The 21,025-nt window shown below is 43.9% G+C and overlaps 1 protein-coding gene across 3 annotated transcripts in view; it reads left to right on the top strand.

Annotated features, from left to right (window-relative positions):
* Window positions 1-21,025, top strand: part of slc2a9l2 (solute carrier family 2 member 9, like 2) — a 316,787-nt gene that overhangs the window by 152,901 nt on the left and 142,861 nt on the right. For all 3 annotated transcript variants that reach the window (XM_069926647.1, XM_069926646.1, XM_069926648.1), the window contains exon 7: window positions 15,560-15,692. In XM_069926647.1, coding sequence (XP_069782748.1) covers window positions 15,560-15,692 — 133 coding nt within the window. The remainder of the gene's footprint in view (window positions 1-15,559; window positions 15,693-21,025) is intronic.

Raw genomic sequence — 21,025 nt, 5'->3', positions numbered from 1 at the left:
GCTCCTGTACCTCCTTCCTGATGGTAGAGAGGGCCCTTGAAGATAGAGGTTGCCTTTTTAAGACACTGCCTTCTGTAGATGTCCTCGATGGAGTGGAGACTGGTGCCTGTGATGGCTGAGTTGACAACTCTGTATTTTTTCTTGTCCTGTGTGTTAGCTCCTCCACACCAGACAGTGATGCAACCAGTTAAAATGCTTTCCATTGTACACCTGTAGAAATCTGCATGTCTTTGGTGAGATACCAAATCTCATCAAGCTCCTAATGGTGTCGGCACTGGTGAGCCTTCTTCATGACTGAGTGAAACACGAAAATCTGCAGACACTGTGATTGTGGTAAAAACACACTGAAATGCTGGAGGAACTCAGCTGGTCTTTTCAGTGTTCATAGGAGACAAAGGTATTGTAGTGCACTACCAGTAACCACAAAGACTAGGCAGAGGGAACGATAGGCTTTAATTTACAGAAGAACCTTGCTGGCCTGGATCCAGGTATAGGAATGGTGAGAAGGGAGAGCTGGCCTGACCTTTATGGCCCAGAACCACAGGGGAGAAGTCATAGGGTATGAGTCATCAGTGGGTGGGCCAGCTCCAGATATACAGTAGCCAACAATAACTATATACAATGGAGGAAACATATCACCACAGATATATTGCCAATGTTTCGGGCCTGAGCCCTTCGTCAAGGAATAAGCCAGAAGGAGGAAATCTCAGAAAGTCTTAGAATTCAGAAAATGCTAGCGGGATGAGGAATCCAAAGCAACAAAAAGTGTTAATTGGATATGATAAGGGACAAGGTAAGAATTTATCATATTTGTGTGAAAGGAGATAGAATGGAGAGACAGGCATTGGGGGAAGAAGGGGGGGATCTAATGAAAGCCTGAGAAGTTGATATTAATGCCATCTGATTGGAGGGTGCCCACTCGGAAGAGGAGGTGCTGTTCCTCCAATTTGTAGGTGTTCTCAGTCTGGCCATGCATGAGACCATGGAAAGATATGTCAGCAAGGGAATGGGATGGAGAATTGAATTGGGTGGCAACTGGGAGATCCACTCTATTGCAGTGGACAGAGCCGAAGTGCTCAACAAGGTGATCTCCCAGTAAGCGCCCAGTCTCTCCAATATAGATGAGACCACAGTGAGAGCACTGGATGCAGCAGATAACCCCTAAAGATTCACAGGTGAAATGATGCTTCATAAGGAAGGACTGTTTGGGGCCCCAAATGGTGGAGTGGGAGGAAATGTGGGCATATCTGGAGCATCTCCTGCAGTCACGGGTAAATTCCAAGGGGACGATTGGTGGGGAGGGAGGAATGGTCTCGGAGGGAGCAGCCCCTGTAGAAGGTGGAGAGGGGAGGAGAGGGGAATATGTGTCTAGTGGTGGGATCACGTAGCAGGTGGCGGAAATAGTGGAGGAGGATGCGATGGATGCGAAGACTGGTGGGGTGATGGGTAAGGACAAGAGGAATTTTGTCATTGTTGCATGTGGGAGCAGAGGGAGCCAGGGCAGATGTGTGGGTAATGGAGGATATCAGATGACTGTCAAGTTGATGATGGTAGAGTGATGTTGTTTGAAGAAGGAGGCCATCTCTGATGATCTGATGTGCAAGTCCTCATCCTGGGTGCAGCTGCAAGGAGACAGAGGAATTGAGGGAATGAAACAAAATCCTAACAGGGGACAGGGTGGGAAGGGATGTAGTGGAGGTAGCTGTGGGAGTTGGTGGGTTTGTAAAAGATATCCGTCGAGAGTTTGTGTCCTGAGATGGAGTCAGAAGTATTGAGGAAAGGGGTTGCTAGAGATGTTCCAAGTGAATTTGAGGACGGGGTGCAAGTTGGCAGCAAAGTGGATGAAATCAACAAGCACATCATGGGTGCATGAGGCAGCACCAAAATAGTCATCGATGTAGCAGATGAAGAGTTGAGGGCCTTGCCTGTATAGGCTTGTAGCGTGGACTGTTCCACGTAGCCAACAAAAGGCAGGCATAGCAGGTACCCATGGCTACCCTTGAATCTGGAGGAAGTGCAATGAGTCAAGGGAGAAATTGAGAGTGAGCACAAGTTCTGCCAGCTGTAGCAGGGTGGTGGTGGAGGGGGACTGGGTAGGTCTATTGTCCAGAAAGAAACAAAGGAATTTGAGGCTTTCAGTATGGGGGATGGAAGTGCATAGGGATTGGATTCCATGGTAAATATGAGGCAATCCAGTTCAGGGAACTGTAAGTTGTTGAAGTGATGGAGGGTGCATGAAGTATCCCTGATGTAGGTGGGGAAGGTCTGGACCAGGGGATACAAAACAGAGTCGAGGTAAGCAGAGACCAAGTCGGTGGGGCAGGAACACGCGGACATGATGGGTATACCAGGATAATTGGGTTTGTGGATCTGCAGTAGGAGGAAGAAATAGGTGGTGCAGAGTTAAGAAACAAAACGGTTATTGGCCGAGTGAGGGAGGTGACTGGAAGTAATGGGTTCAGAGATGGTGCGCAATACAGTGGTTTGATGAGTTTTGGTGGGGTCCCATTGGAGGGGTAAGTAAGAGGATGTGTCTGAGAGTTGTTGCCTGGGTTCGGCCAGATAGAGATCAGTATGCCAGACCACAACAGTGCCACCCTTGTCTGCAGGTTTGATAGTGAGGTTCGCATTGGTGCGGAGAGAGTGGAGGGCCAGGTGTTCCGTGGGGGTCAGATTAGAATGAGTGAGGGGAGTAGTGGATGTCACGGTTGATGTCTCATTGACAGTTAGAAATAAAGGTCCAGACTGACAAGACCGGAACGAGGTGTCCAGGACGAGGAAGAAGGTTTAAAGTGGGAGAAAAATCTGTAGTGGGGGTGGGGGGTGGGTGGGAAGTTGGCATGGAGACAGAGCTGACGGAAGAAGAGCTCTGCATCATGGTGTACATTGACATGAAGGCCCCAGAACAGATCTTATGGGATGTCAACACCCAGGAATTTGAAGTTCTTAACCCTTTTGAGTGCTGACACCTTGATGAGGATTGGTTTGTGTTCTTCTGATTTCCTCCTTCCAAAGTCCACAATCTTTTCCTTAATTTTGTTAAAGAGTGCAAGATGTTTTTGAGCGATATCTCAACCAGCTAATCTATCTCATCTTGTACACTTCCTCCTTGCTGCCTTTTTATTTGCCGATGATTGTGGTGTTATCAGCACGTGTGCAGATGGCATTTGAATAGTCCCTGACCACCCAGTCATGGGTGTAGAGTGAGTAGACCAGTGGGCAAGCATGCATCCTTGATTGTCAGTGATGAGGCAATGTCGATACCGATCCATAACAGACAACGTTCATCCAATGAGCAAGTTAAGGATCCTGTTGCAGAGGGAGGAGAAGAGGCCTAGATTTGGTATGAGCAGCCAAAGCAGCATTAATGCCACCCAGTGCCAGGTATTTTTCTATCCAGTTTATAATGGGCTCAGATCTAAAACATTGACCTATAGATGCTGACTGACCTGCTGAGTTCCTCCAGCAATTCTTTTCTTAATAACCGACATGATACCCAGGGCTTGCCATCTGGCCTAATGCCGCCAATTAACTCACATCAGACAACTCTGGTGACCATCTCCTTTCTTTCCCCCCCCCCACCCCCAAACATGGCCACATCTTTGAATACAGCCAAAACTCCTCAAACAGTGCGCCAACCTCAAGGCCCCTTCCCATCATTTACAGTCCTCCAAAACATTCTGTTTCTCCCTCTTTCTCACTTTCTCACTCTCTCTCTTTCTTCCTTTCTATCTCCTTTTTCTCTCTCTTCCCTTTTCTTGCTCCCTCTCCTTTACTTAAAGGCCCCACTATAATATTTCTCAACTTGTGATCTGCAGGCCATTGGCAGCCAGTGGGTTTGTTATAAATGGTGCATGGTCAAGACAAATGCTAGTGATAAAACAAACAAGTGATGTGTCAAAGAAGGTTATATATATTTGATGACATATAAATTTTCAAGGAAAACTCTCAGCGAAAAAAAAAAAAGCAAAAATCCTTGTGGTGGTCTGGGAAAGGCCTTGAGCTCACCAGCCACCCTGTGCCCTGGTATTGGTACTCTGGTAAGTGAAGAAATACTCACCGTGGTGTGTGGGTGAAATAAAAAGGTTGGTGGAAAAAAAAAGGTTGAGAACTATTGGGTTAGTACATCCAATGCCTCTGTGAGGCAGACCTCCCACTCAAATAGTCTCAGTCAGGCTAGAATATAGTGTGACAGATTGTTATATTTTATATTGTACATAGATATGTTTTATAGGAGATAAATTGTAGCAGGTTTTTTAGTGTCGGTCACATACAAACACTTCAAAACAGATCTCATTTAAAATACCAGAGCTCTGCTCAAGCCAGATAGTCCAGGCTCTGAGTGCCTTTGCAAAAACTTTGAAGAGTGCCTAAAAGGACTTCACAAGTAGGTGTTAATTGGACATGCTGTGGAGTAATAGATTATTGTTTTGGAAAGCAACAGATGAATGGACTCAGAAGATTGGGTCTGGTACCGCAGTCTGTTTGAATGCAGTTTACTTTTCTAAGAGCGTCGTGTGGTTTTCTCCGTCGTGGTGGGGGGGGGGGGGGGGGGAGAGAAAGAGAGAGAGAGAGAGAGAGAGAGAGAGAGAGAGAGAATTCAGTTCTACAGTTTTACAGTCAGTAGCAGAAGCTGGGACTGGAACATGACAAGCTGGCAAGCTTGTGGAAAAGCCCCATTTTGGAGCTAGATTGTGAATTCTTAGTTCAGCCTGGTCAAAGCCCTTGTCATCCATATAAGAGGAGAGGACTGGCTGCATAATGTTTTACTTGAAATAAGGGAAACAAAAAGGAACTCTGTGATGACCTGAAAGAAAGAGTTTATCATCTGGAAAACCCTAATGGAACAAGTTTCTTCGGCAAGACACTGAAGTGGCTGATGGAAAAGGATCAATTGTGTGTGTCCAACAAGCAACAAATGTCTCTCTGAAAACTGACAAGAACCTTCCTGAGCAGTAATGTTTACCTTTTAAGCATCAAAGCCTGGTGAACTTCATAAAATGTTAAATTCTGTGCACAGTATAAAAATTGCCTGCAAACGGTGAACTTGGAGGGGTGAGAAGTAAGATTGGTGTGTGAATCAAAGAACTTTGCTGGACTTACACACACATTACATACACGTGCACTTAGAATTAAAAAGGGGTCAAGTTAGGTTGTTAATAGTAATAAGTTGAAGTTTGATCCTGTTTTTATGTTTAAAGAAAATTAAAAGTAACGTTTGTTTAAGTAACTATTTGTCTTGGTGAATTTCTATTGCTGCTGGGTTTTGGGGTCCTCTGGGCCCGTAACATTAGCTAAAACTCAGTTACAAAAAACCCTGCAGCAACATTTCACTTTAAGAATGGAAATGAACCTATGGGGGAAAAAAATCACATACAAATTAAAGAACAAATACGGCACTTTTATAAAGGTCTGGCAGCCATACCTGGACCACGTAAGGGCCCAGGTACAGTAATAAAAAGGAACAAAAAGGGGAATAAAAGTAACTATTATACATACAAAAATGTAGTTTCCCCAGCTGTCTTCTAAATTCTTAAAATATATGTGAGCTCAGACGGTGAACGGATCTGTATGTGTGGAAGGGGGGGGGGGGGGGGGGGTGCGGGAACAGTTTTGTTTTTGTTTGTGGTATTTGTGAGGAAAAGTTTAATATATTGTATGTTTAAAATGTTATTATGCATAATTTTTGGATAAAAAACATACAAACCCATTCCTAGTGCGAGAACCAACACATTTTCTGTCACAAAGGAATCTCAAGCTATTAAACTGAAAATAGATTAGGGCAAAGGGTTCCTGTGGTAGTTCAGGTTGTTTTAAAACCAGGCTAGACTAGCTCACACAGCTATGGGGGCCCAAGGAAATGCCAAGCCTGCTCCTGGGAAAGTGACGTTGACTTTAGGAAAAGGGAAGACAGAAATTCTTACAGGATTTCAATGTTCTTCTGAAGGAAGGATCCAGCTGAAAGCTGCATTGGGTAACATGTATGTTACTGTGAAAGGATGGCTTGAGTTACAAGGAGTGGTTGGATAAGCTGGAACATTTTCCCTGGTGCCCAGGAGACAGAGGGCCAATATTGTAGGACTATTGTAAATACTTGTGTAAAAGTCAAATTTTGTAATCATTTTTAATGTTAAATTTATGGGGTCAAAATTCAACCTAGAATCCAAAATACACTAGAAGTAGCACATCTAAATGAATAAAGAGCAAAAACAAAAAAATTAAAATAATAATAGTCTGCACATCAAAATACCCATCCTACCATGGGGGAGATCAGGAGTATCTGAATCGTTAGAGGTGGTGGGAGTTTCGATGGGCGGGTGGCTGGGGCCAAGGAGTGAGTCGATGTTCGAGGTGTTGAGAGATCCAGTGGTGGGGGGGGGGGGGGGGAGTCGGAGCCAAAGAATGAGTTCGCATTAGATATGTCAGGTGCTCCGACAGGTGAGCGGCAAGGAGCCGAGGCGAGAGTCCATGTTTGAGGCGTTAGGGGCTCGGATGGGCGGGTGGCCGGGGCTGAAGTGAGAGTCTGCATTGGGTTCTCTGATGGGCAGCTAGCCGGGAGCCGAGGCGTGAGTTCATGACCAAGGTGTTGGGACCTCCTGCAGGTAGACAGGGCCGAGGTGAGAGACTAGGGTTATATATGGCAATTTCCAGATTTTAGGGCCAAAAATAAGGGGTTAACTTTTACATGAGATAGACTTTTACATGAGTCATGTATGTACGATATATAAAATCAAGAGGTTCATTAATATGATAAATGACCACAGTCTATTTCTTATGGTAGGGTATCGAAACTTGGGGCATTGATTTAAAGTAAGAGTGGAAAGATAGAAGTGATTTGAGGTGCAACAGTTTCCTCACAGAAGTGGTGGAAATTTGGAATGAGCTGCCTCATGTAGTGATGGAGGCCGACCTACAAATGTGACATTTGAAAGATGTTCAGGAAGGTACTTGGAGAGGAACAGTTTGAAAGGTATGGGTCAAACACAGGCAAATGGAGCAAACTAGTTGGCTCAATGACTCGATGATCGGATCGCATTATCTCTTAGTGTCTGAGTTCCTGAGGTATGGCAGCAGGACAGTGGTGTTCAGTTTTGTCACTGTTAGAATAATCAGTGGTAGGGGTGGCACGGTTAGCATAGTGGTCAGCACATAGGGATCAGGGTTCGAATCCCATGCTGTCTATAAGGTCTGTACATTCTCCCCGTGTCTGTGTGGGTTTTCCCCAGGGGCTCCGGTTTCCTCCCACCGTTCAAAAATTTACTGGGGTTGTAGGTAAATTGGGTAGCATGGACTTGTGGACTGAAATGGCTTGTTACCGTGTTGTATATCCAAATAAATAAATTCCAGGATCTTAACCTCCCATTCTAGAATGGATGTTGCCTGCGCACATTTCCTTTGGATGTGGCATAGCCGTGGTACAAGAACTCTCTCACGAGCTGCATAAAGTCTTGATCCAAGGGCAAGGGAAACTGGAAAACTGGAGACAATGAGCTGCCGCACAGTATTGATGCTCAGACACACCTTTGAGCAAGTGCTTTGATGCATTTGCTTGCACATACACTCACATATATGGGTTCAGGCAAAAAAAACCATTTCCAGTGCCTGTCACCCTCACATCAACTGACCTTTTGGCCACACTCCTGGCTTTACTTCATGTGCCAGCTCCTGACCCTAGCTGCATTACAGCTGCTGGATCCAGATGCATGTCTGTCTGCATCACTTGTTCGTAATTACAGTTCACCTCTAATTACGGTTGGTGCCCCAATGACTTTCCCTCTTTAGACTGTGTACTAATTGTACTCTTGATCCCTGACTTGGGTATTCCTTCCAGCCATGTCCATAACTCCCATCTCTATCCATGTCGATCCATGACTCAGATAGCATATCTCCCCTCATTGGTCCAAGCTCTGCCCACACATCTGTATTGGTCTCAGCTCTGCCCGTACACGTGTCCATGTCAATTCCAGCTCTGCTCACATGTGTCCTTGTCAGTCCCAGCTCTGCCCACACACGTCTGTATCGGTCCATCTTGCTCCCCTAGTGTATCCACACATGTGCCTGCGTTGAATCCCAGCTCTGCTCACACATGTGCCCACACCAGTTCCAGCTCTACCTACACAAACGTCTGTGTCGATTGCCAGCTTTGCTCACATTTGGATTGCTCTGTTTGGATTTATAAGATGATGATGACGTTTTACTGACTTCATCTCAAACCCAAATTTTATCTTTTACCTTATTGATGACCAGACGTGCAATATCGATCAAATGGAATGATAATACTCCACCTGCGCATACAAAATGGTAAAATGATACTGTGTCCTGTTTAAGTTTAGAAAAAAAAAATAGATATGCCATTATCTAACAGCACCTGACGACCTGGATTCGCATGAGATTGTCTGATCTCGGAAGCTAAGCAGGCTTAGGTCTAGTCAGTGCTTGGAGAGGGAGGACCGCCTCGTGGCACCAGGTGCTGTAGGTTTCTGAGAGGGGTGCTGGACAAAGTGGCGACTCTCCGTCTGCCTTACAGTAGAGAAAAGTTAAAGAATTTCATGTATGTTACATTCTAAAGTGTAGAATTATGTGCCAATAATGGACCCTTTAACTCTACCTTTGAAGATTCAAATATTAATTCCTTAAAAACATGGGGTCCTTTCAAGGACCATAATCTAAAGTTTTAAGACTGATCTAAACTTCAATGCTGTGTTGTCAGTTTCCTAGCTGTCATCACTTGAAATTCACCGCTAAATGGAAGGGGTTTTGACCAAATTGTTTTTTTTTCTTCTCTTTTTGCAATTTGAATCCTAAAATATAACTCTGCGGTTTAATTTTGCCCAATTATAAATGTCAATAAAAATAATTTTAAGAGAGGAGCAAGTTTCCCATTTGGAGTTTAGATCTCTGCTCCTCACCTCCCCCATCATCAACAAAGTACTACGTTTGTTTGCGTCAGTAACCAAGTGGGTTTTTGTGTTCCTTCTGGTGTTGTGACAAGATCAAGTCAAAGAGATGAGTTTTAAAAAATAAACTTGACTGCACAGAGGACAGCAAATATTTAAGCAGAGGAGGGGTTGGCAGCGCTGCATTCCAATGAGTGATTGGGCACTGGATTTTCCAGCTTTGGCACTAATTGGGATGTTGGAAGTATTTATGGTATTCATTGGCCCCATGAATGTCCTTTTGTTGACCTTGCTGAATCGAGGAAAATGATTAATACAGCTGTGCCTTCATGAAGTACATTTGAGAACTCTTCTTGCTTGAATTGAGGAGAAGCAATGCCAGATGCTCCTTGAACTGTTTTTATTTGTAATGACAGTGTGAGTCAAGTCAAGTTTATTGTCACCTGATTGCACAGGTATAACCTGATGAAACAGCATTTTTTGGTCCTCAATGGAAACATGCAGACATAGCCAGATACAGCACACCTACAGACGAACAATACAGATGCAGGACAAGTATTCATATGTACAAGTAAATATTGCTTTGTAAATATGAGAGTCTCGAATGGTCAGTGTGAGCAGTTCCTTTGGTCATTCTGCATTCTTACTGTCTGTGGGAAGAAGCTGTTCCTCAGCCTGGTGGTGCTGGCTCTGATACTCCTGTATCTCTTCCCTGACGGGAGCAGCTGAAAGATGCTGCATGCGGTGGTGGAAGGGATCCTCGGTGGTTTTGCACACCCTCTTCAGATAACGATCCTGCTAGATCATGCTGGTTGTAGGGTGGGGGAGATTTCAGTGATCCTATTATGGTCCTGTGAAAGAGTTGTGATGTGACGGTTACTTCTTGCGACTCCTATTAATGGGCAAGAATCAAAGTATTTGTAGAAATATGGAAGGTGTTGGCCTTCAGTACCTTGGGCAACTGCTACCATCAGCTCCATGCATTGACCTCAAAATTGAGGTCTACAGTCCCCATGCCTTTATCAAATGATTATTGGTGCCATTAGATAATAGACATTAATCTACATGCAGTTTCTATTTGCTGTAAGTGATCACAGCAGATAGAATATGATGCTCGAGTGAAGCATGAAAGTTTGCAGATGCTGTGATTGTAGTTAAAACGCACACCAAAATCCTGGAGGAACTCAGTTGTCCATAGGAGGCAAAGATATATTGCTGACATTTCAGGCCTTAGTCCTTCTTCAAGGAATAAGCAGAATGAATCAAAAGCAGAAAATCTCAGAACACAGATGGCGCTAGCTGGAGGAGGAGTCCAGACCAACAAAAGGTGTTTAAGGGAAGAGGTGAGAATTTATCATGTCTGTGCCAAAGGAGACAGAGAAGGGAGAGACAGAGCTGGGGGGAGTGGGGGGTAACGAAAGCCAGAGAAGTCAATATTAATGCCATCTGGTTGAAGGGTGCCAGTTGGATGACAAAATTTTATTCCTCCAATTTGTGGGTGGTCTCATTCTGGCAGTGCATGAGACCGTGGACAGATACGTCAGCAGGAGAATGGGATGGGGAATTGAAATGGGTGACCACTGGGAGATCCACGCTATTGCGGCGGACAGAGCCGAGGTGCTTGAGGAAGCGATCTTTCATTCTTCACCCAGCCTCTCCGATGTAGAGGAGACCAGATGCAGTAGGTGGCCCCTGCAGATTCAGAGGTGAAGACATTGCTTCACTTGGAAGGACTATTTGGGGCCCTGAATGGTGGTGATGGAAGAGGTGTGGGACAAATTGAACATACCCTATAGTCACAGGGGTTGGTACCAATGGGAATGATTGACGGGGAGGCAAGAGTAGACAAAGGAGTCATAGAGGGAGAGGTCCCTGTGGAAGGTGGAGAGAGGAATGTACGTGGGATCACGTAGTAGGTGGTGGAAATGGCGGAGGAGAATGTGTTGGATGGGCTGGTGGACAAGAGGAATATGAAAACTTGGCACTTGCTGTTCATGAATGGCATGTTCCTGCTCAACTGTGCACTGTTGAATGAGCAAAAAGCAGCGTGCAGATATCCCGCGAGTATGATTTAAAGGCTTCCAATATTTGCTGACTTCAGAGCTCTGCTCTTGGATAAGGTGCATCAACAAAAGGATGATGAAAAATGCCCCATCCCAAAATGTCCATGGGGCAATTCCCTCTATCCGAATTCAAAACGCAATATGCTGGAAAAGCCCATCTGCAGAAAGAGAAACAGAATTAATATTTCTGGCCTGAAAATATTCAGCAGAACTGAGAAACCAGGTCAGTTTTAAGTCCCTGAGCAAGGGCAGCATCATTAGGACAAATTGAATGTCTCCAAAGGTGTGAGTCCAGGGTTTGTCAGGGAGATAAGTTATGGAGGTCATGGGTTAATGGAGGCAATTAGAGAGAAAATAAATTTGGTTGCACGATGAGCGCAGAGGTAAGTACCATTCTATTACAGCACCAGCATTCAAGGTTTGAATCTGGCACTGTCTCCCCATGACCTGTGAGGGTTTTCTACAGGTACTCTGTTTACATCCCACCCTGCAAAATTTAGGTTAAATGAATGACCTGTGCCAAACGGTCCTTCTCCCATGTTGTATCATTAAAATACAAAGAAAAAATGCACAAAAGCAATGAGGTGCCAACAGTTAGAGGACAAGGGAATGTGAAATAGGGTAAACTGCATGGCTGTAGGAAGTGCCCAGCTCCCCAGGCTGTGCTACTGGAGTGAGAAGTACTGAGGTGTTTTTGAATATATGACTGAGTGGAAGCAGCCAGCATGATACAGACAGAGAACGAGAGTTACATGAAGTTGCTGAGTTTGATGCTTTATCTGAACATTGCACCATGCTCAGGTGGATGTGGAAGTGCTGGTATTTAAGCTTATGTCAGGGATTATTGTAACAGTGCAGAAGGCGAGAGGCTGATGGATTGTGGGAAAAGTGTGATGGAAAATTAAAGGAGCAAACAGGAGGAAGTTCCTGGTTTTTCCTGTGGACTGAAGACAGGTGCTATACAAAATATACCCAATATAAATGGCAAAATGCAGGTGACCAGGTTGTGAATACCGAATGCAGCCCATTACCTTGGAAGCAATGCAAATGAATCTCGGCTTCACATGGTGTCTTGGGTAAACTTATACCTCTCACTTTGTTCATTTTAGATTGGTCACAGTGTTTGAACTACCGAAAGAAAATAGACACACACACCGAGAGCAGATCAGTTTATACAAATGTTTATTACTAATTCAAAAGCTGATTTCACATTACAATATGCAAGCCCTTCCCAACTATACTTATCAATGCTTGGACTGGTCCCAACTGCCGAATTGAGGCAACGACTGCACACTTGTAGTAGGTTGTCAGGGCGCTGGTAGCAGCTTCTCCACCTCCCCCGACCGGGATGTTGCTCGGACTCTGGCTGTTCTTCCTTCTTGACAAGGGGTGTTCCCACCCCTCGGAGAGTCTAAACTTCAGCAGCAGGACCACAGGCTTATATACCCCAAAAACAATTAATCATGCGCCTACTCCTTCTAACATTTGTCAGTCAAAATCAAAACTGAACATATATTCTACAATTTAGAAGATTAATTATTATGGAACCAGGATGTTATGATTTCCTGGTTTATCTCGTAGATACAAAGACTTATTAAAACTTCTCGAACAAGACAGGTTGTGACCAATTCGTCAATTTCAGAGTGTTACATTTGACAACTGCTTTCCCTGGGCCTCACAGTGGAATTCCATTTCAAAGCGTATCTTCAGATAAATCCCCATGGCTGAGTTTAATTACATCTGCTAGTTCTGAAAGTAAGGTGACCTGCGTGTGGACCCAGTGTCGTCAGTTCCACATAAGCAAAAAGCATCTGGGCACATGGTTTTAATCCTCCATTACACATGGAAAGACCATCTGGAAAGGAAAAAGGTGAAAGGACGTCCCTTGTATTTGCATGGAAAACTGCCATAAGTAAAGGAGACAGGAAAATGAACCAGGGAGTTGTGAAGAGAACAGTCCCTGTGAAGTGCTAAAGGGAGGGGAGGGTGATGGAATCATTAAGGCTTGTCCAAATTTCAAAAGGATGAACTGTTGAGCATGGAGGTTGCAGGGTGGGGAGGGTGGAAGGTGCCTGCCAGGGGAAACTATTCTTGCTCTGTCCAGGAGGTGAAAGCAGACTGGCAGGAGTAGATGAGCTAAGGTCAAGGGCCTTGTCAACTAATGTAGAAGGGAATCCATGGTTCAGGAAGATATTTCACACACATTTGTGCATGGAAACTCTCATCATGTAAACATAAATGACAGAGACATATTTTCTCCCTTCCCAATTGTCTTCAATTTGAAACGTTCATCTGTTTCTACTTCTACATCTGCTACCTGGCCCACTGAGTGTTTCCAGCATCTTCTGTTATTATGTAAGATTTTCAGTGTATGATATTTGGTGCATTACCTTACTGTGGATAGGGATGGTGGTTTCAGTCTCTGATCTGCTCCCAAGGAATGTCTGTGCACCAAAGGAGACTCAGAAGCAACTAGGCCCAGCTGTGGATTGTGTGCCGAGAACTGTATTTTGGCATGAAAAAGTTTGGATATTTTTTTCTGTTCTGAAATAATTTTTAATTATTGTATTGTGAGCTTGTAGTGCACTACAAAACTAGGCTGAGGGAATGATAGGCTTTAATGTACAGGAGTTCCTTGCTGGCCCGGATTCAGGTATAGGAATGGAGGGAAGGGAGAGGTGGCTCAACCTTTCTGGCCCGAAACCACGGGGGAGGAGTCATACGGTATGAGTCATCCGTGGGCGGGCCAGCTCCATATATGCAGCAGCCAACAATAACTAAGTACAATGGAGGAAACATATCACCAGAGAGCTAAAAGGTTTCCACATGAAATCATTTACTCTTTCTCTGATAAAGGTTTCTGATTACAGTTAGTGGATTAGAATATACTGTAGCACCCCCCAACAGTATTGGCTCGTCTACATTTGATACCATTCTGTAATCATTTTTGTAAGTCAAAATGCCAGTTATTAAAGATAAACAGGTGTTTGAAATTCTAATGCTGGTTTATGTTCAAAATGTAAATTTAGACGTACAGCACCGTAACAGGCCCTTTCCGGCCCATGAGCCCGTGCCACCCAATTGACCTACAACCCCCAGTACGTTTTGGATGGTGGGGGAAAATGGAGGAAACCCCACGCAGAACAGGGAGAATGTACAAAGTGCACTTCAGACAGCGTGAGATTTGAATCCCGGCCGCTGGCGCCTTACGTCACACTCAGAAGGCTCAGGTTACCTCAGCAATGCTGCACTCCTCTAAATGGTGCAGGGTGGTCGCACATTTTCATGCCCGTGTTATTGGTCAGTGACAATCCAATATAACCACTAAAATCCTTTAAACTAAGCTCAAATATAACAATTTCAGGTTTGTAATTACTGATTGAACTAACAGCCTGCTACTTCTTATGAATCTTTCTGTGCAGAAATATTTACTAATTCTCCTGAATACCTTATCTTTCATTTTATGTCCCCAAAAGCAGATGAATTAGCTCCAATATAAATCCAATTCAAATTCAATAAACCCTCTTCTAGGAATAGAATGTACTTGATATAATCCCTCTTCACAAACTGACCTTGCCACACATAGTAACACTTTGGTAAAGTTATACAATACACCTATTGAGGATCACGTACATTTTCGAAAAGGAGGACACACAAAACTACCTCCACAGAGTACAACTAGGCCTTTGTGTAGCTAGAGCAAGGCAATTTTTCTTTAATTTCGCTATTATGCAACTCCAAATTGGTGCAATCACAAAGAAGGCTCACCAGAGGCTATACTTTATGAGGTGTCTGAGGAGCTTCAGTATGTCACCAAAGACTCTTGAAAACTTCTACAGCTATACTGTGGAGAACATTCTGGCTGGTTGCATCACTGCCTGGTATGGAGGCATCAACTCAAGACAAGAATAGACTCGGCCTGCGACATCACAAGCACCAGACTTCACTACATCGAAGACATCGACATGAGGCGGTGACTTAAAAAAGCAGCCTCGTTCCTCGAAGACCCCCATTGCCCAGGCCATGCCCTCTTCACTCTGCTATGATCAGGAAAAGGTACAGGAGCCTAAAACCGAGCACTCAGTGGCATACGGACAGCTTCTTCCCCGCTGCCATCAGATTCCTGAATGATCAATGACCCAAAGATACTGCCTTACTTTTCGTGCACTATTATTTTTTATTTTTTTAATGTTGTAAGATGGTTATAATATGATTGTTTCCACTGTGATGCTACCACAAAATACCAAACTTCCTGACTTGTTCATGACAATAAATCCTAATTCTGATTCTGATTCGGGCCCTTTAGTTTAAAGGCTAATATTCCACATAATTCTCATTTGCCAAAAATAAAATAACTGTTCTCTCCACCATCCTTCCCTCCACCTCAATCCTTCAATTTAAAGCAAAGGTTGCGTTCTCACTTTACCAGTTCAGGTGAAAGGTCATTGAGCAGAAATGTTCACCAGCTTCTCTTTCTAAAGGTGTACCCTGATTTGCTGGGTATGGTGAGCCATTTTCTATAATTATGTGTTCTTCTTAACTACTACTGCTTTATGTTCCGTGGGGAATAGCATTGAGTATATTTTCTTTATTTTTAAGGAGTCCAGTTGGCCTTTCATGTTTGGACTCATTGCAGTACCAGCCATGGTACAACTTGCTGTTCTGCCCTTCCTTCCTGAAAGCCCTCAGTACCTGCTGTTTGAAAAGAATGACATTACTAAAGCCAGAAAAGGTAAATTCTTATCTGATTAAGTTAAATTCTCAATGCATTCACAACACTAATGTGAAGAACCATGCAGTAGAACTGTCAATTATTTAGTTGAAATAGATTGTTTTTGGAACATTTTAATGATTCATCTTGACATACATGAACAATTAGGTTTAACTTCCAAATGTACTATGAATACCTTGACACATCTCTAGAACATTGAGTTCTGATGACCAATTGTTGCTCAGCTCTCCAGCACTTCATGTTATGACTTCAAAGTGTGTGTTTTTTTTTATATGGGGGAGGGGAGAGAGGAGGAATTTAAGAACTTTGTGTTCTTGCAACTTGTCCTGATCAACACAAACTGTGGTAGTAATCTCAGCACAGTGGAACAGAGCTGCAGAGAAGATTCAAAATGTGGTGAAATGTCTTTATGTCAGAAACGTGGCCATAGAAACTATGAGTGAACAAGTGGATGAAATCCTCTGACAAACAGTTCAAGAAAGCTACTCATCATCCTCAGTATCTCAGAACCCTAACTCTTTTCTAACTGCAAATATTGAAAATGGTCTCCTCATTAAAGTTTAGTTCTTAATTATCTGTAAATGAACAGAAACATTTTATTTTTCTTCCAATATTCTTGCCTGAAATTCCTTTCTGTGCTTTTATTGTATTTGTTCTTTTATTCACCTGAGTTATTTTAAGCACATTACCTTTATTTATTGTAAAAGCAAAAATAAATTTCACATGAATAAATAAACTGAAAACATTCAGCATATCAGATGGTGCGTGCAGAAAGGAAAACAGAGCTAACTGCAGTTCCCAAAAGTGCTGGAGAAACTCAGCAGGTCACGCAGCATTCAAGGGAAATAAAAGGAGGTCACCGTTTTGCACTTGAGCCCTTTGTCAGGTAGAGGACGCCGGAATAGGAAACAAACTCCCGGTCTGCTTCCAGTCTCCACGATGTGGATGCAGTAAGTCACCCCTGCAGATACCAGATTGTTTCGTTGAGCACCTTCGCTCTGTCCGCTGCAAGAGCGAGGCCAACCACTTTAGTTCCACACGCCATTTCCACACTGACACATCTATCATGTACGGCCAAATTGAGACCAGCTGCAAATTGGAGGAACAATGCCGTATTATTCCATCTCAGCAACTTCCAACAAGATGGCATCAATATTGATTTCTCCATTAACCACTTTTTTCCCCTACCCCTCGTCTGCTTTCCTCCAGATCCCCACCTTCTTCCTTCTCCTATCAGAGAGCTTTTTAGCCCTCTGCCCTCTCACCCTATTATTTCTCGGCTTCTTTCTCTTCAGTCTTCCCACCTGCACCCACATGTTGAGTCTTACCTGATAGTCTGTGCTCTACCCTCCTCCCTCCTCTCCTCCTGCCTGCTGTCCCAACCCTGTGATGTTTCTTTTATTGTAATAAAGAAATTTGGGTTCTTTTAATACAAGTGTACTTCATTAAGATTCCAGCATCTGATTTTCCAGATTTCTGACAAAGGCCTCAGGCCCAAAACATTGATTACCTTTCTATCCTCTGGGTACTGTCTGATCTGCTGAGGTTCTCCAGCATTTTCGTATATTGTGCAGAGAATTAAATGTTTGATGTGGATTCTGGTTGGGTAGTAGGAAAGGGCCAGAGGGACCCTGCTCTTATTGGATCTGGGAGAAGGAGGACAGGGAATGGTATGATGTGCCTGATGTGCAGGAATTAGAGATGATGTGGGTGCGGCAGTGGAAAAGAAGCCACATTGGCAGAAGAACAGACCCAGCTCAGATGTCCTAGCTGGATGGTCTCGTCCTGGGAGCAGGCGCGGTGGAGATGGAGGAATTGAGAGAAAGGAATAGAATCCTTGCAGGAGACACAAGAAGGGAAGGCAAGGTAACTGTGGGGGCTGGTCGGTTATAAAAGTTGTATGTGGATATTTTGCCTCCCAAAATGCTTCCCTTCTCATACTTGGCCTGCTGAATATTTCCAGAAGTTTCCATTTGCATTTCAGACCATTAGCATCCGTAAAATGGCGGCATGATCAGCCAAATGGTTAGCACAATGCTATTACAGCACCAGTGAAGTGGGTTCGAATCCAGCACTGTCTGGAAGAGCTTGTACGTTCTCCCCGTGATCAGCGTGGATTTCCTCTTGACGCTCTGATTTCCTCCCGGGTTCTAAGGAAATGAAGCTAAGTGAAGGGAGGAAAGTTTAGGGGAGACATTAGGGGTAAGTTCTTTACACAGAGAGTTGTGGGTGCCTGGAATGCCTTCCCAGGAGTGGTGGTGGAGGCTGAAACATAAGGGGCATATGGATGAAAGAAAAATAGAGGATTATGAGGTAGGGATGGTTTAATATTTTTTGGTAGAAATATATAGGTCAGCACAATATTGAGGGCCGAAGGGCCTGTACTGTGCTGTAATTTTCTATATTTGGCTAATTGGTCACATGAGTGTATTTGATTGGAGTGGACTCATGTCCCAGAGGGGCCTGTTATTATCCTGTATCCATAAATTAGTAATAAATATTAATTTTCATCCTGCTTTGAAACTACTTTGACAATGTGAAAGTCCAGTTCTTTTCTGTTTTCCTTGAACCCTGAAGCAGATCATTCTGCTTTCATCACTTAACCTTGGGAATGCTCCATATCTACTGCAGTAAAATAGGATTGGACCAATGTACCACTTTTTCAAGTTTTGTGAATTACTTCAATTATGAGCTCCCGTTTTAGTAAAATGGAATTATCACTGTAAGGGATAGTAAAGACAGGAGGGACTGAATGGTCACAGTGAACATTTAACATTTCACACAAGCACCATCACAGCACAAGTCATAGCCCAGCTATAATTCATTACACTGGAAAAACTGAGGGAAGGTTTGTTTGAGATTCGATATGTTTGCAAAGACATTGTGATTTTGCAAGAGAGAACCATGCTGACTGCTGCAGAGAAAACAGCTTTTTTGACGCAGCTCTTGTGGCCAGCTGTTCTGTGGAATTCAGAGCAAAGCAGGCTCTGTGAATGACTGGACCATTTTGGTGGATTGACCTGTACCAGGAGGGTCTTCATTTTGATTGTGACTTACAGCGAAGATCATTTGTGCCAGGGTCTTGGAAGCTTCGTGGAGGCCACCCAATTCAAGTCTCACCTACAAAAGAACTGGGAGTGTTAATGACCACAGATTGTGCGGATGGATGTTTCTTCAAAGGCAACACAAGAAGAATTCACGAGTCTGTAGCAGCTTCAACTCCAGTCGCCCCATCAGTTCATCATTAATTCTGGGCATCAAATTTCAAAGGTCTGCATTTATTATCCTGGTAAACTTGTACCTCTCACTTTGTTCGTTTTAGATTGGTCACAGTGTTTGAGCTACAGAAAGAAAACAAGAGACACACGCCGAGAGCTCTTCAGTTTATACAAATTTTTATTACTAAATCTAAAGCAGATTTCAAACTACAATATGCAAGCCCTTCCCAATTATACTTATCAACGCCTGGACTGGTCCCAACTGTTGAAGTGAGGCAACGACCGCACATTTGTAGTAGGTTGTCGGGGCGCCGGTGGTAGCAGCTTCTCCACCTCCCCCGACCGGGACATTGGTTGTAGTTCTTCTTGCTGAGAGACGTTTCCACCCCTCAGAGAGTCTCCAACTTCAGCAGCGGGACCATGGCTTATATTACCCAAAAAATGTTTACTCATAGCCCAACACCCTGAAAAAAATGGTTTACTTATCTTCAAGGTCTCCTGACAGTCTGCAACCAACCAAAGACAACTGCATCTCTGGGCCCCATGGTGGAATTTAGAGATTAGAGATTATATGTCTTCTGATTCACATGCATCTCTGGGCCCCATGGTCTAAATCCTCCATTACATTCCACCCCTTGGTCACAGGCTGTCAGACATGAGACCTAACAAGCACTTGAGTACAGAAGGAGCAAAAAAGGGAAACCAAAACTATAATAATCACAAGAATAAGCAATAATGCGAGCAACCAACGGAGAATATTGTGGCCCAATCCCCCAAATGTACCAGTTAACCATGAAAAAGGATTCCAACCAAGGCTCAAACTATCCTTGTGGGCCACAATACCCAGACGCTGAAGCTCACGAACAGATTTTGAAACATGCTGAACAATATCAGATATATTAGTGGATACTTCGGGAATATACGAGCAACATTCAGAACCGACAATGGCACATGTACCACCCTGTTTTGCTAAAAGAAAATCCAGGGCCGTACGATTCTGTAAAGCCACTGTCCTGACGGCAGAGAGTTCGTGATTAAGGTCATTAAGGCCCTGACTGACAGACAAAATGGTGAAGGATGTCTCATTGACAATAGAGCTCATTAGATCATATAATTTGTAACCTCTTGGAAAATGCAAATAACGCCATAACCTGAGATCAAGGCGCCAAAGAAAATCTCGGCACCTGAGAGGGCATGTCTATGCCAAAGGACAGGGTACATACGCTTAAGCGAGGCATGATCCTGTAAACAGGAAATATGATGCAGGTAGGGGACGGTGTATGCCAAATAGCAGCAACCACCCCAGGTAAGGGGTAGCCATGCAAAGGCACGAGACCCACAAACTCAATAGGTCCCATTCATAGGGTGCTTGGAAATAAAAGGGGAATATGCCGGACAATCATTGTATCCCAGTGCATTTGCAGGTCTGTTGGGGAACTTACAAAAGCAGACAGAGCCCTTCACATGTTGAGAAACAATAAAATGGGGGGTGTCATATTATAAGGGGGGGGGGGTAGGAATATGCCATCCTCGAAAAATACCCAAAATGTCACGTAGACTAAAGAACTGGGCCTCCTCAGGCACAGGCTTATTAACATCAATGTGAACCCTGCCTTTGGAGGGATCAAAATATTTCCAGGCAGCAATCTCCTTTCGGGTGAAAGGAATGGGGATCATGGGAATGCCTGTACTGGTATGCAAAGGATCTATGGTACAAATCCAACAATCAGAAACATTAAATCGTTGAGTGTACACATAGGAAACATAGAGAAAGGAATTGTCGGACAAATCTGAAGGAATGTTTGATGGTGAAGTAGGCAACCAACCCTCCACAGAACTGGAATTCTCCCACCACTTAGCAACAGGCGGTGCAGAGTTATCACAAAATATAAAGCGGGTACAAAAACGACCATGACAAAAGTAGGGGCTGACTCCATCAGTTGGTCCATCACAAACAAAATATAGGAACCGAGACCGGCAATAACATTTATATAAGCTGCACTTGAGGCGGGTGACCGAGGACTTCCTTGGTGTAAAGCACCGGGCCATGTCCCCCATGGGCAACTCCCTCGGAACGTCCTCAACATTACAAATCCAATTGCTGGCACCAAAGCA

This window comes from Narcine bancroftii, chromosome 3 (assembly GCF_036971445.1).
Source record: "Narcine bancroftii isolate sNarBan1 chromosome 3, sNarBan1.hap1, whole genome shotgun sequence".
NCBI lineage: Eukaryota > Metazoa > Chordata > Chondrichthyes > Torpediniformes > Narcinidae > Narcine > Narcine bancroftii.
The sequence above is the reverse complement of the archived record's forward strand: the minus strand, read 5'-3'. Positions and strand labels throughout refer to the sequence as shown.